The 16052-nt window shown below is 41.2% G+C and overlaps 1 protein-coding gene across 2 annotated transcripts in view; it reads right to left on the bottom strand.

Moving 5' to 3' along the window:
• Window positions 1–16052, bottom strand: part of LOC124035258 (dual specificity testis-specific protein kinase 1-like) — a 49027-nt gene that overhangs the window by 26972 nt on the left and 6003 nt on the right. For both annotated transcript variants that reach the window (XM_046348704.1, XM_046348705.1), the window contains 2 exons: window positions 3362–3570; window positions 970–1091 (listed from right to left, as the gene is read on the bottom strand). In XM_046348704.1, coding sequence (XP_046204660.1) covers window positions 970–1091; window positions 3362–3570 — 331 coding nt within the window. The remainder of the gene's footprint in view (window positions 1–969; window positions 1092–3361; window positions 3571–16052) is intronic.

Below are 16052 nucleotides of genomic sequence, written 5' to 3'. Positions count from 1 at the left end.
AAATGAAGATGTCTGGAGATGTCTTGAGACATGTTAAGACATATAAATGAAGATGTCTGGAGATGTCTTGAGACATGTTAAGACATATAAATGAAGATGTCTGGAGATGTCTTGAGACATGTTAAGACATATATGAAGATGTCTGGAGATGTCTTGAGACATGTTAAGACATATAAATGAAGCTATCTGGAGATGTCTTGAGACATGTTAATGACTGGATATGAAGATGTCTGGAAGATGTCTGGAGCATTCTTGAGACATGTACTAACACAGATAATCTTATAAATAAAAATGAAGATGTCTGGATCTTGGAATGTTAAGAAACAAATTTGTCTGGATTTATTAGACATTGACATATACAAAGATGTCTTAGATATTTATTTTAATGAATAAGTGTCTGGATGAAAATTCTTGAGACATCTTTAGACATATAAATGAAGCTATCTGGAGATGTCTTGAGACAAAGGTGATTTCTGGGTTGCTATATTTAGCATAAGTATGACTGGAAGTACAGTATACAGTATAATAACCTATATTTTGGATTGGAATTCAGGAAAGGTCTGCCGTGATTCTGTGGTGCGCATCATAACATCCACTTGAAACTATGCCTTCACACCTTATGTAACCACTTCAGATGGGTAGAATAGGCCTTTGTGGCTACTAGATTATTATGTTCTGGAGCCATTGACTGCACGACATAAAGTACACAAAGCTTCCCAGCATTCCCATTCATAGTGTATGCCCTGTACTAACACAGATAATCTTACATAAATCAAAAATTATAGGCTTATCAGGCTTAATCTTATGTAAACAAATTTTGTTTTATTTATTACATTGACAGGTACAATGCATCTATTAATATTTATTTTAATGAATAAGCAATGATGCAAAATTCTTACATGGTATCAATAAGGTCATATACCAAATACTATAAGTCGGCATCACAAAAAGGTGTGACTGACTAAATACCTGACTATGTTGGGATGGGAGAGTTTCTGCAGTAGGCTGATCTCACGCACGATGCTATCCTGGTCCACATCATTCTTATAGATCTTCACCACCATCACCTTATGGCTCGTACTATGAATCACCTGAAAGAAACAGACAAGAGTTATTTCACAGTACTGTCAATCACCTGAGAGAAACAGACAAGAGTTATTTCACAGTACTGTCAATCACCTGAGAGAAACAGACAAGAGTTATTTCACAGTACTGTCAATCACCTGAGAGAAACAGACAAGAGTTATTTCACAGTACTGTCAATCACCTGAGAGAAACAGACAAGTCATTTCACAGTACTGTGAAGCACCTGAGAGAAACAGACAAGTTATTTCACAGTACTGTCAATCACCTGAGAGAAACAGACAAGAGTTATTTCACAGTACTATGAATCACCTGAGAGAAACAGACAAGTCATTTCACAGTACTGTGAATCACCTGAAATAAACAGACAAGAGTTATTTCACAGTACTGTGAATCACTTGAGAGAAACAGACACATTTTTACAGTTTAACCACTAAAAAACCTGCTCAAGACCTAGTAATATAACTTGTACAAAATGTTTAAGTGACTGTCTGAAAGGAGCTGTTTTTGCAGGTAAATTAATTAACGACTCCATTATTTCATTGTGATTAAATCATCACTTAAATCAAACAGATTGATGGCCAGTATGTTCCACCATTTCTTGCCACTATGTTCCAATTAGATCCAACACAAAACATGCTTTGTCTTAAATATGCAGTGCAAATGGAACCCTATTGTAAAAATAGTACGCTATTTTTACCAGGGCCCATAGGGCTCTGGTCAAAAGGAGTGCACTATATACAGTGCCTTGCGAAAGTATTCGGCCCCCTTGAACTTTGCGAACTTTTGCCACATTTCAGGCTTTAAACATAAAGATATAAAACTGTATTTTTTTGTGAAGAATCAACAAGTGGGACACAATCATGAAGTGGAATGACATTTATTGGATATTTTTAAAAAAAAAAAAATCAAAAACTGAAAAATTGGGCGTGCAAAATTATTCAGCCCCCTTAAGTTAATACTTTGTAGCGCCACCTTTTGCTGCGATTACAGCTGTAAGTCGCTTGGGGTATGTCTCTATCAGTTTTGCACATCGAGAGACAGAATTTTTTTCCCATTCCTCCTTGCAAAACAGCTCGAGCTCAGTGAGGTTGGATGAAGAGCATTTGTGAACAGCAGTTTTCAGTTCTTTCCACAGATTCTCGATTGGACTGTGGTGTGAACTTTGACTTTGCCATTCTAACACCTGGATATGTTTATTTTTAAACCATTCCATTGTAGATTTTGCTTTATGTTTTGGATCATTGTCTTGTTGGAAGACAAATCTCCGTCCCAGTCTCAGGTCTTTTGCAGACTCCATCAGGTTTTCTTCCAGAATGGTCCTGTATTTGGCTCCATCCATCTTCCCATCAATTTTAACCATCTTCCCTGTCCCTGCTGAAGACAGTGGGGATGGTGTGTGTTCAGGGTGATGAGCTGTGTTGCTTTTACGCCAAACATAACGTTTTGCATTGTTGCCAAAAAGTTCAATTTTGGTTTCATCTGACCAGAGCACCTTCTTCCACATGTTTGGTGTGTCTCCCAGGTGGCTTGTGGCAAACTTTAAACAACACTTTTTATGGATATCTTTAAGAAATGGCTTTCTTCTTGCCACTCTTCCATAAAGGCCAGATTTGTGCAATATACGACTGATTAATATACGACTGCCAGGTCTTGGTAGATTTGCAGTGGTCTGATACTCCTTCCATTTCAATATTATCGCTTCCACAGTGCTCCTTGGGATGTTTAAAGCTTGGGAAATCTTTTTGTATCCAAATCCAGCTTTAAACTTCTTCACAACAGTATCTCGGACCTGCCTGGTGGGTTCCTTTTTCTTCATGATGCCCTCTGCGCTTTTAACGGACCTCTGAGACTATCAGAGTGCAGGTGCATTTATACGGAGACTTGATTACACACAGGTGGATTGTATTTATCATCATTAGTCATTTAGGTCAACATTGGATCATTCAGAGATCCTCACTGAACTTCTGGAGAGAGTTTGCTGCACTGAAAGTAAAGGGGTTGAATAATTTTGCACGCCCAATTTTTCAGTTTTTGATTTGTTAAAAAAGTTTGAAATATCCAATAAATGTCGTTCCACTTCATGATTGTGTCCCACTTGTTGTTGATTCTTCACAAAAAATACAGTTTTATATCTTTATGTTTGAAGCCTGAAATGTGGCAAAAGGTCGCAAAGTTCAAGGGGGCCGAATACTTTCGCAAGGCACTGTAGGTAGTAGGATGCCATTTGTGATGCATACTAGGTTCACTACAGATGGCTTATTGAGGGACCAGGTACCTTGTAGACTTTGGAGAAGAAGCCGCTCCCGATGAGCTCGGCGGTGAAGTTCTCCCAGAACTCCAGCTTGCGGACGGCGGTGCGGAGCTTCTGCCAGCGGTCCACATGGTAGTATTTGTCAGAGGACTCACCATAGAGCCTGGGGCTGGTGGGCTCTGAGGACACATCCACGTCACAGTCACACATCCTGGAGTGGGGAGTGATGTCTGCTATAAGGTAGACACACACACAAAAATACACATGAACACACGCACACACGCACACACACACACACACTTGTTAGTCACACCCCTCACCTCTGTGACAGATTACACTGAATGCCTGTCCTTACAAAGAGTCTGCAATAACCCCAAATAACTCTATGTCGAAAAAAAGTAGAGTGGATGAAAGAGAGAACGGACAATAACTAAATCTACGCTCATTAGCTCAATGGGATGGAACGTGCCTCCCCTTTATGGAGAGAAACAAAGAGACATGAATAATGGTTCCTTAAAATAGTGTAGCAGGCCTGGGCAACGCAGGTGAGAGACTGTCCAGTATAGCTGACTAATCAAGTGACTTGTTTTCCCTCCAGGCTAATAATAACAAGGAAGATCGAGAGGGGTTCTATTCATTTTAATGAGAGCATCTGATGAGAGGGACAAGTCCGCCTACTACAGGATGAGGGGGAGATATTTGAAAGTAAAATGTGCTCTTCTGATGATTCATCTGGAGAAGGTGATCCTCTTCCATTAATTCATTTGTAACCAGATAGAGGTGAATGGAGCTTTTTCTCATAAGATTATGTTCCTTAATTGCTTTATGTATAATTATCAGTGTGCGCTTCTATTGTTAAGGAGTCCTTTTTAGGCTTTGAGGCATTCTAAGCCCTTATCAGACATCAAACACAAATGATTGGAATCGACTGTCACAGGAAAATGCAGCTGAGAAGACCATCTCTAACAGGAAGTGTCTGCAGCAAACAAAACCACACTGTCATTGTTTTCATAGCAGCAGGATAGGCACCTTTCCAGGTTTGTTGTCGCTCCCTCTGCCCTTTAACCATGCTGTCCCGACACCGGAAGTCAAGTAAAACAACTTATGTTAACCAGAAGGGGACTAGGGTTCCAATTTTGGAACACCCCCCCCCCCCCACATTCAGCTGGAAGGTGGCGCATGGAACGCAAAAATATTCCTAAAAATATTTAACCTCCACACATTAACAATTCCAATAGCTCAAATGAAAGATAAACAACTTGTTTATCTACCCAGCAAGTCAGATTTCATAAATGTTTTACGGCGAAAACATAGCACATATTTATGTCAAACCACCACCGCAGACATAGCTCATTTGCATAGCCAAGTTGGAAAAAATATGCAATCAACAAACGCAGGATTAAAAGAAAAATAATTTCACTAACCTTTTTAAATCTTCATCAGATAACAGTAATATAACATGTTACACAGTACATTTATGTTTTTTTCAATAATTTGCTATATATATATCCATAAATCTCTGTTTACAATGATGCATCGTTCAAAAAATGCTATTCAAATGTCCTGAGAAATGACGATAGCTCCGGCAGATAACGTCAGCTAACAAGGAATACACATCATAAACTTTGACTAAATATGCATGTTCTACATATATATAGTTAGATACATGTCTTCTGAATGCAATCGCTGTGTTACATTTATTTTTAACGTTACAGGTTTCGTTCACTAGGCTATACTATGAGTCGGCGCTCAAAAGGTAGCATTATGGCTCCTCTATCTTGGAGTCCACACAAACCCAAATTTACCACATAAATATTCCCTTACCTTTGCTGTTCTTCCATCGAAAGACCTGGAAGGAATTATACTTACCAAAAACAGGTTTAGTTTTGCAGTCTGTGTCTTTCGGTTCTCAAAAACGACGCATTTCGGTTGAAATGTAGCCAAAAGTCAAGTGGATGCGCACCAAAACGTCGAACTTACATATTATATGTCGATTAAACTTGTCAAACTAACTTCATAATCAAGCTTTAACATGTTATAAAGGTGTACAGCAATCGTGAGGACGAACAGAAACACAGGCACCGTTTAATCGATCTTGGAAAAAAGACTGGACTTGACCAGAGCGTGCATAAAAGTGACCTGTTTTTTCGTGTGAGCACACGATTCTCACAATGAGAAGCCCCATTGAAAGCTGAGATCGCGCTGAAGGCAGAGAGACTGTTCCCAGAACTGTAACTGCTTGAGAGGGTGGGGGCGATGACGTCAAAGTTGGGCCAACTTTTCTGATCACAAGAGAGAGTTTGGGAGAATGACTGCCCTGAGAGTTCTGCTTTACATACAGACATAATTTAAACGGTTTTATAAGCTTTAGAGTGTTTTCTATTCAATAATATTTTTTATTTGCATATATTAGCAACTTTTGACAAAAAAAAATTATGTTTACTATGGGCACGCAATTACTCCAGCGGGGGCAGTAGACAGCCCTATCCCCATGTTATAGTAAGATATAGTGATGTGCATAGCCGTAGAGGCTAGTGATTTTTCAGTGGGTGAACTTGTAAAATAAACTTCATAAAATAAAATATTATACTGGACTGTCTGTGTGTGTTTAAAGGGAAGGACAGTTCTGTGTGTTTGAAATCATATAGTGTCTGTACCACACTGGAAAGGTGCCTATCCTGCTTCTATGAAAACAATATCTTACTTAAAATAAGCTGTTTCACTTGACTTCTGAGGGAGCAACAACAAACCTGGTCCTGACAATGACGCCAGTGAACAGCACAGACTGACACGCTGACACAATTGGCAGGGCTTCGTCAATCAAGTGGGAATCAACCCCACCATGGTAATCACCATGAGAGACTAGCTCTCACACACGCTGCCATTGTTTTAACAGCCACAGCCGTGTACAAACAATCACAGTGTTTTCATCTCAACTGCAGCCCCCACACCCCCCCCCCCCCCCCCACCACCACCACGGCAACACCAACCCGGCTGGCTGTCAGAGAAAACGCTTGCAGTGCAGCCTTATCATGTCTCTCTCACTGATGAGGATCTACAGTATATCATAGAGACACTCTGTCTTTCACACAGTTACCAGAGCTATTCTGTAGCCTGCTACAACCCACCTCAAACAAACTGTTACTTTCACAGAAATCCCAAGACAAAGCATCCTATATGGCATCCTGTATGGTGCACAGAAACGCACGCTCACACTTCATCCTAGAACCACACTGTCACACAGTCACCAGAGCTGTAGCCTGCTGCAACCCTCCTCAATCAAACAGTTACTTCCATAGAAGTCAGAACATTGTGTGACAGACCATAGAATGTACATCCTATATGGCATTCAGAAAATATGGATATGGATTACAGTCTGGTTTGTTTGAATACACAATGGTAGAAAAATCAGGTAATGATGTCATCTTCCCTTAGCATCAATCTGATGGCACTTCACTTTAATTGGGAGTGAATCTCAGTTTACAAACAACAAATCTGTCTCTAGATTTCATATTGTTTGGATTCAATTTGTGTTTACAAATCAGATTTTTCGGTCTGTCTATTTCAGCTTTCTCTTACAGAGGGGTTTTGTTACTGAGCCAAGAGCTGCAAAAAAAGTAAGAAATCGAGTTACAAATGCATCCTAAATGGCACCCTATTCCCTATAGTGCACTACTTTTAACCAGGGGGGCGAATAGGTAGAACACTATGGAATAGGGTGCCATTTGGGCCGCAGCCTTAGTAAAGTGATTTCCTGTGGAAAAGCCTGTTATCACACTAAACAGTGAGTTTGACCTGTGTCTGACCACAGAGACCTTCAGGAGAAACACTACCAGTGGGACCGCCCTACTGACGTCCTACCCACAGATAAGAAATGTGAGTTATGAGACCTTCACAGTGAGACCAGTTCACACCAAGATGAACTGGTGGACCAGGACTATTCCTCAGGGGAACGACTCTCTGTCTGAGGAAGTCCCACATATCTGACTGTTATCTCAGTTCAGGGCAGAGAGAGAGAGAGTCAGAGGCATCTGAACCAAATACTTGTGTACTTCAGCAAGGCCATTTCCTGACTGATGTGGAATCACGTCAACAGGTGACGTCACAAAGGATGACGCAGCCTTCACACAGACACGCAAGCGACAAAAGTTTTTCTCGAGTCTGACAGGATCCCTGTCATGCAGCAGCACTCTCTCACCTGCAGAAAGAAGTGTCTGTGTCCAAAATGCCATCCTATTCCCTATTTATTGCTGCAATCTACTTTTGACCAGAGCCAATTGGGTGCCATTTCGGAAATACCCCGTGCTAATGTTTTTTAATTGATGTGTTATCAAATTTTAAAACATACCATCTACATTTACATTATATTCAGTTATCTAGCAGACACTCCCATCCAGAGTGATCCACAGGAACAACCAGGGTCAAGCGCACCAACCATCCAAGATCCTCCCACAGTTCCCCCAAGAGCTGCCCGTCAACCATCTGAGACCCCCCCACTGTCCCCCCAAAAAAAACTCAAGCCAATGCCCCCTTCCAAAACCCCAAGCCAATGCCCCCCTCCAACCCAACCAAAACAACCACCCACCCAATATGCCAACAACCACCCACCCAATATGCCAACAACCACCCACCCAATATGCCAACAACCACCCACCCAATATGCCAACAACCACCCACCCAATATGCCAACAACCACCCACCCAATATGCCAACAACCACCCACCCAATATGCCAACAACCACCCACCCAATATGCCAACAACCACCCACCCAATATGCCAACAACCACCCACCCAATATGCCAACAACCAACAGAAAGGACAAAAGAGAAAAAAAGAGAAAAACTAAGGAAAATAACAATACAAAAACAAGACATCAAGGATAACTATATGCGTTTGAGTACATGTGTGGCACTATGTGTGTATGTGTGTGTGTGTGTGTCTGTGTGCACATGTGTGCGTTTGAATGTGAGTATGTCTGTATGCATGTGTATGCACGAACAGTAATAATGAACTTAGTGTAACAGCAACATGCCATCCACACATAGGCTTCAGTCAATATGGCAGGCCAGCCTACTCTGGTCAGATTCACAATCTGTAGATAGTATCCACTGCTCTGTCTGCTGATCTCAGACACAGGCCATTATGGTACAGATTGGAAGCTGGGTCATTAATCCTACATAATGATTTACTCAGGGCATGTGGCTCCAGCCGAGTGCATTAGGGTGAACACAACACTTTGTGTGTTTCAAATGGCACCACATTCACTACTTTGACCAGGGCATATATGGGCTCTGATAGGGAATAGAGTGCCATTTAGGATGCAAAACACTTAGGGTGGATCCAATGAGGACACTTGAAGTGTTAATTGCCTCGTGGATCTTCAGACATCCATCCAGGGGAGACACAGGAACCCTAATGCTGCCTGCTTATGTCTGCAGTTTGGTGACCGACACGGGAAGAGCATGGAGAGATCCTGTTGTGTGGCTCTACAGCTGATCAATAGGTATGAAACATACGGCACCTGGCCAGACCACACATATCTGTGGTGCTGAATGTGCTCAGTCTCAACTATAGGTCACATCACACAGGTGGAATATGCAGAAGCCACTTGAATTGTTTATTTAAAATGTACAGTATGTACAGTTTTTTACTTCAACTGTATGTACAACTTTGGAAGTATGCTTGGGATCATTGTCCATTTGGAAGACCCACTTGCGACCAAGCTTTAACATCCTGACTGATGTCTTGAGATGTTGCTTCAATATATCCACATCATTTTCCTCCCTCATGATGCCATCTATTTTGTGAAGTGAAATACATCCACAGGTGCACCTCCAATTGACTCAAATGATGTCAATTAGCCTATCAGAAGCTTCTAAAGCCATGACATCATGTTCTGTAATTTTCCATGCTGTTTAAAGACACAGTCAACTTAGTGTATGTAAACTTCTGACCCGCTGGAATTGTGATACAGTGACTTCTAAGTGAGATAATGTAAGCAATTGTTGGAAAAATGACTTGTGTCATGCGCAAAGTAGATGTCCAAACCGACTTGCCAATACTATTGTTTGTTAACAAGAAATTTGTGGAGTGGTTGAAAAACGAGTTTCAATGACTCAAATCAAATTGTATTTGTTACATGGGCCGAATATAACAGGTGTAGTAGACCTTACAGTGAAATGCTTACTTACAGGCTCTAACCAATAGTGCAAAACAGGTATTAGGTGAACAATAGGTAAGTAAAGAAATAAAACAACAGTAATAAGACAGGCTATATACAGTAGCGAGGTTACATACAGACACCGGTTAGTCAGGCTGATAGAGGTAATATGTGCATGTAGATATGGTTAAAGTGACTATGCATTTATGATGAACAGAGAGTACCAGTAGCAGTAGACTCCAACCTAAGTGTATGTAAACTTCTGACTTCAACTACATGTGCCATGTACTGTATGGCTGTCTGTCTGAGATTGTATGGGTTCTTGCTCAGCCTGACCTGAGAGTCCATATCAAGGCATAACTCAATTATGCATGAACAGCTGAAATGTTTTCTAGAGAAAAAGGGGGGATTGTGAGGGGATTGTCCATCGGAGAAGTAGCAGTTGTTGGGGCGAGCAGGTAGCCGACTAGTGGTGGCTATTCAGCAGCCTGATCGTCTGAGGGTAGGAACAATTGGCCAGCCTTTCAGTTTTTGCCATGATGCTTCTGTACTGCCATGTCTGAGTGATTGAAGCGGAGAGAACAGGTCATGGTTTGGTGTCAGGGGTCCCTGAGGATCTTCTTGGCTTCCTGTGTCCTGTAGGGCAGTGTGCACCCCATGGTGCGTTTGGCTGCATGTACACCCTCTGAAGAGCCTTGCGGTCTGCGGCGGTGGAGTTGCCGTACCAGACTGTGATGCAGCCCAACAACATGCTCTCGATGGTGCTCCTGTAGAACACTGTGAGGGCCCTCGAGAACAGGCCGAATTTGTGGTTGAAGTGTCACCGTCGTGACTTCTTCACTATGTTGTCCGTGTGGTTAAACCATTTCAGCTTCACTGAGATGTGTACGCCGAGGATTTTGAAGTTATTGACCATCTCCATGGCGGCCCCGTTGATGTGTCCAGCCTGGTTCCTCCTGAAGTCCACAATCAACTTTTTTGTTTTGCTAACGTCGAGGGAGGGGTTGTTTATCTGGCTCCATGTCGTCAGAGTGCTTACCTCCTCTCTGTAGGCTGTCTCGTCGTTGTTGTTGATCGGCAAACTTGATGATGGAGTTGGAACTGTCTGAGGCCACGCAGTCGTGGGTATACAGGGGATACAGGAGGGGACTGATGACGCACCCTTGTGGGGCCCCCGTGTTGAGGATCAGTGTCGAGGAGATAATGTTGCCTACCTTCACCACCTGGGAGCGGCCAGTCAGGAAGTCCAGGACTCAGTTGCATAGGGAGGAGTTCAGACCCAGGGCTGTGAGCTTTGTAATGAGCTTATAGGGCACTATGGTATTGAAGGCCGAGCTGTAGTCGATGAAAAGCATCCTCGCATATGCATTTGTTGGCTGGATGCAGTGTATGGCAAGTTACACAGAATGTCAACAGCACACAATGTAACTCTGTCCCTCTCAAACTTGTGTTTGTCCAAAACGGCACTCTATTTCCTATACAGTGCACTACTTTTGACCAGGGCATGCATAGGGCTCTGTTCAAAAGTAGTGCACTATATAGGGAATAGGGTGCCATTTCAGACACAACGTTCTCCTGTAGATCCCATGGAACTCCTCCCGTGCATTGGTCAAACAACCAACTGGAACTAAGGATTGTTTCGGCATGTTCAGGGTAGCCAACCACTGTAAGAGTAGGCCATTGCAAACACCAGACTCAAAGACTACTATCATCAGCACTCAATAAAACAATCATGTTAAAGGCATCCTGAAATAAAAGCATTGCAACCTCCATTAAAACCTAGGAAGTATTTGATTATGTAAGTAGGGACATTGTTCCATTAAAATGTGGAATTGACATTTAGTGAGGGAGGACAGATTAGGAATTAAAGAACAGTCTGTTTCTTGAACAGTCTTGAACAGGCGTCACTAATACTGTAGGAAGGAACAACATAGTTTGCAAAGCTACCAGTAATTTTTTTTTTTTTTTTTTTTTTTTTTTTACCTTTATTTAACCAGGCAAGTCAATTAAGAACATATTCTTTAAAAATTTACCAAAGTTAACAGAATATTTAGTAATTTTGGTAACTAACAGAAAATCTATGGCAATCAATCATAACTTTGGTAATTTATACCTACATTTTTAAAATTCATATACAGCAATCATAAAAAAAAAAATCTGTGTCCATATTGTCCATGAGTTTCTAGTAGATAATAGGCTAATTGATTAAATAAACATTTAATCAATAATGCCATTATTTTCAATTACCTCTGCAACTCATCCAACTCTTGACTTTTTTCACAACTGCCACCAGTTTGCCGGCAAAACATTGACAACAAATACATAGTAAAATAAATAATAGTGTGTATAAAATATATAAGGATATTTCATACTAAAATAATTGTCTTGTTTATTCTATGTGTAACTCTGATACTCTGTGTTGTTGCATGTGTCGAATTTCTATGCTTTATCTTGGCCAGGTCGCAGTCGCACCTGAGAACTTGTTCTCAACTAGCCTTCCTGGTTAATAAAGGTGAAATAAATCAAATAAAACAAATAAAAACTCATGTTACATTTTAGCAGACATTGTTATCCAGAATAGCTTACAGCAGTGAGTGCATACATTATACTGGTCCCCTGTGGGAATTGAACTCATAACCCTGGCATTGCAAGTGCCATGCGCAACCAACTGAGCCACACGTAAAAACCAATGTTGTTTACTAAGTTTCTGGTTCATATTTAGGATAATGTTTTACAGATATGTCATTTTATTTTTAAATCATCTTATTGAATTATTGTATATATTTTACATGTGAAAAGGACAGAGAGATGGCAAGAGAAATTACAGACACCTGTGTTAACCTTAACCCTTGTGTAGTCTTAACATTCTGTATTCCGCCTTGTCTTAAGGGTAAAGAATTCACAAAAGTGGAATAAACCCCTAAAATAAAGCAAAGGAACAACCTGTCATTCATCACAAACTTTGATATCTGGGTTTTCCCTCTTCACAATGCAGAACGACTGCATTTAATCAGTGGACAGCAATCATTTTCTATTACAACACCTGTCATAATTCTTTATTATTATTATTATTGCTAAAGGTACTGCATAGGTGTAAACATAAATTTTTTAGCCAGAGATAGCACTTGTATAGCCTAAGAAAGTAGCAGAAATGTGCAGAAAGTTTTGAATGTGTTTTATTGAAGGGAAACAATAACAGTCTTGAAACAGTGATATATTCTTATATACTGTACAATGAGGAATTCAACATAGTGATATATTCTTATATACTGTACAATGAGGAATTCAACATAGTGATATATTCTTATATACTGTACAATGAGGAATTCAACATAGTGATATATTCTTATATACTGTACAATGAGGAATTCAACATAGTGATATATTCTTATATACTGTACAATGAGGAATTCAACATAGTGATATATTCTTATATACTGTACAATGAGGAATTCAACTACAAAATACTAGTCTTCTCCCATTTTTTAAACCATTGCCTCAACCCACAAGGTGTATAAACAACAACAATAAATAAGAATAACATAATAGACAATAGATACAAAAATGTTAAGAACATAATCAATCAACACTAATTAGCACATGTAGGACAGTATGCAAGTGTGTGTGTGTGTGCAGATGTATTTCTCACATGTGCAGCACATAGTATTTGTTTTACAATCCATATTTGGGGTGCAGAATTGGCACCTCCTCCTCTTGCAGCCTCAGCTGCAGCCTCAGATGGATCAGGACAAGATTCAGCCCCCTGAACAGCTTTCACAAGCCCTGAAGAGGCTGCTGTGCGGGGGAGGTGCTCCCTTCTTTGAATGTGTGGGGTTATACAAGTGCCTTTGCCAGCTGCTCCAGGAACACCCTCCTCTTGTTCCACTTATCAGGCATCCAGGTAGGGTTGATCTTGTTCCATATCACAAAGGCATTGTAACATCAATTATGTTATGGAAGATGACCAGGGGCCAGTGGGCAGTCATCCCCCTGCAGCTTTAAGTTCTAATCACCTTGTCCAGGATGTCCATGTGTCCTTTGTTGTGGTTGTAGTCCAGGATGATGGCTGGCTTTCTGTCCTCACGATCACTGATCTCAGCCGTTTTGTGCAGTGTGCTCTGGAGGATCACATTCCTGTTGCTCTTTGGGAGGTAAGAAACTAGAGTGGAGGTGAGCATGAAGGCAAACTTTGATGAAAAGGCCTCTCACCCCCTTGTTGCGAGGAGTGCAGGGGGAGCTCAGGCTTGTTCTTTCTAACTGTGCCAACCATGGTGATCCCCTTCATTTCAATCTGTAACACACAAATCTCAATTTCTCATTGTGTGTGTGTGTGTGTGTGTGTGTGTGTGTGTGTGTGTGTGTGTGTGTGTGTGTGTGTGTGTGTGTGTGTGTGTGTGTGTGTGTGTGTGTGTGTGTGTGTGTGTGTGTGTGTGTGTGTGTGTGTGTGTGTGTGTGTGTGTGTGTGTGTTTCACTTTTGTAATGTTGTGTGTGAAAAATATAATTTAGGGTGTTTTCTCTGTTTACATTTACATTTACATTTAAGTCATGACGCTCTTATCCAGAGCGACTGTTATGACATCCAGTGGAACAGCCACTTTACAATAGTGCATCTAAATATTTTAAGTGTATTCCTTAAAGAGGTGGGGTTTCAGGTGTAAGGTGGTGATTGACAGCCACCATTGGGGAGCCAATGGCATATGAACAAAGGCGATGTTTCACTTTTGCTAATGTTGGGGTCAATCTAGGAAAAGTAATGAAATTTCAAGTTGAAAAAATATAATTTAGGGTGTTTTCTCTGCGTTTAAACATAGTGGCGGATCATTTTTTTAACCCTTAAGACAAAACAAGGGCTAACTACCCACAAGATGACAAGTGGTAGACTACAGTTGTGGCCAAAAGTTTTGAGAATGACACAAATATTAATTTGCTGCTTCAGTGTCTTTAGATATTTCTGTCAGATGTTACTATGAAATACTGAAGTATAATTACAAGCATTTCATAAGTGCAAAGACTTTTATTGACAATTACATGAAGTTGATGCAAAGAGTCAATATTTGCAGTGTTGACCCTTCTTTTTCAAGACCTCTGCAATCCGCCCTGGCATGCTGTCAATTAAACTCTGGGCCACATCCTGACTGATGGCAGCCCATTATTGCATAATCAATGAGTTTGTCAGAATTTGTGGGTATTTGTTTGTCCACCCGCCTCTTGAGGATTGACCACAGGTTCTCCATGGGATTAAGGTCTGGGGAGTTTCCTGGCCATGGACTCAAAATATCTATGTTTTGTTCCCCGAGCCACTTAGTTATCACTTTTGCCTTATGGCAAGGTGCTCCATCTTGCTGGAAAAGGTATTGTTTGTCACCAACTGTTCCTGGATGGTTGGGAGAAGTTGCTCTTGTGAGTTGTGAGTAAGCCCACTCCCTTGGCTGAGTATCAACCCCACACATGAATGGTCTCAGGATGCTTTACTGTTGGCATGACACAGGACTGATGGTAGCGCTCACCTTGTCTTCTCCGGACAATCTTTCTTCCGGATGCCCCAAACAATCGGAAAGGGGATTAATCAAAGAAAATGACTTTACCCCAGTCCTCAGTAGTCCAATCCCTGTACATTTTGCTGAATATCAGTCTGTCCCTGATGTTTTTCCTGGAGAGAAGTGGCTTCTTTGCTGCCCTTCTTGACACCAGGCCATCCTCCAAAAGTCTTTGCCTCACTGTGCGTGCAGATGCACTCACACCTGCCTGCTGCCATTCCTGAGCAAGCTCTTTACTGGTGGTGCCCCGATCCCGCAGCTGAATCAACTTTAGGAGACGGTCCTGGCACTTGCTCTACTTTCTTGGGGTCCTGAAGCCTTCTTCACAACAATTGAACCGCTCTCCTTGAAGTTCTTGATGATCCGATAAATGGTTGACTTAGGTGCAATCTTACTGGCAGCAATATCCTTGCCTGTGAAACCTTTTTTGTGCAAAGCAATGATGATGGCACGTGTTTCCTTGCAGGTAACCATGGTTGACAGAGGAAGAACAATGATTCCAAGCACCACCCTACTTTTGAAGCTTCCAGTCTGTTATTCGAACTCAATCAGCATGACAGAGTGATCTCTAGCCTTGTCCTCGTCCACACTCACACCTGCATTAATGAGAGAATCACTGACGTGTTGTCAGCTGGTCATTTTGTGGCAGGGCTGAAATGCAGTAGAAATGTTTTTTTGTGGATTCAGTTCATTTGCATGGCATAGAGGGACTTTGCAATTAATTGCAATTCATCTGATCGCTCTTCGTAACATTCTGGAGTATATACAAATTGCCATCAGACAAACTGAGGCAGCAGACTTTGTGAAAATTAATATTTGTGTCATTCTCAAAACTTTTGACCATCCATTTCCTTGAAAAATACCAAAATTCTGGTAGTTTACTGGTGAACTTCGAAAGTTTCCAGAAATATTCCCTCCCTTTCCAACCTTATTTGCAAGTCATCGGTCAGTGTCAGTGCCAGTGTCAAATCTGAAATAGTTTTGGGTGTTTAACTACAACACCCCATACATTCTTG

Source organism: Oncorhynchus gorbuscha, linkage group LG05 (assembly GCF_021184085.1).
Source record: "Oncorhynchus gorbuscha isolate QuinsamMale2020 ecotype Even-year linkage group LG05, OgorEven_v1.0, whole genome shotgun sequence".
Lineage (NCBI taxonomy): Eukaryota > Metazoa > Chordata > Actinopteri > Salmoniformes > Salmonidae > Oncorhynchus > Oncorhynchus gorbuscha.
The sequence above is the reverse complement of the archived record's forward strand: the minus strand, read 5'-3'. Positions and strand labels throughout refer to the sequence as shown.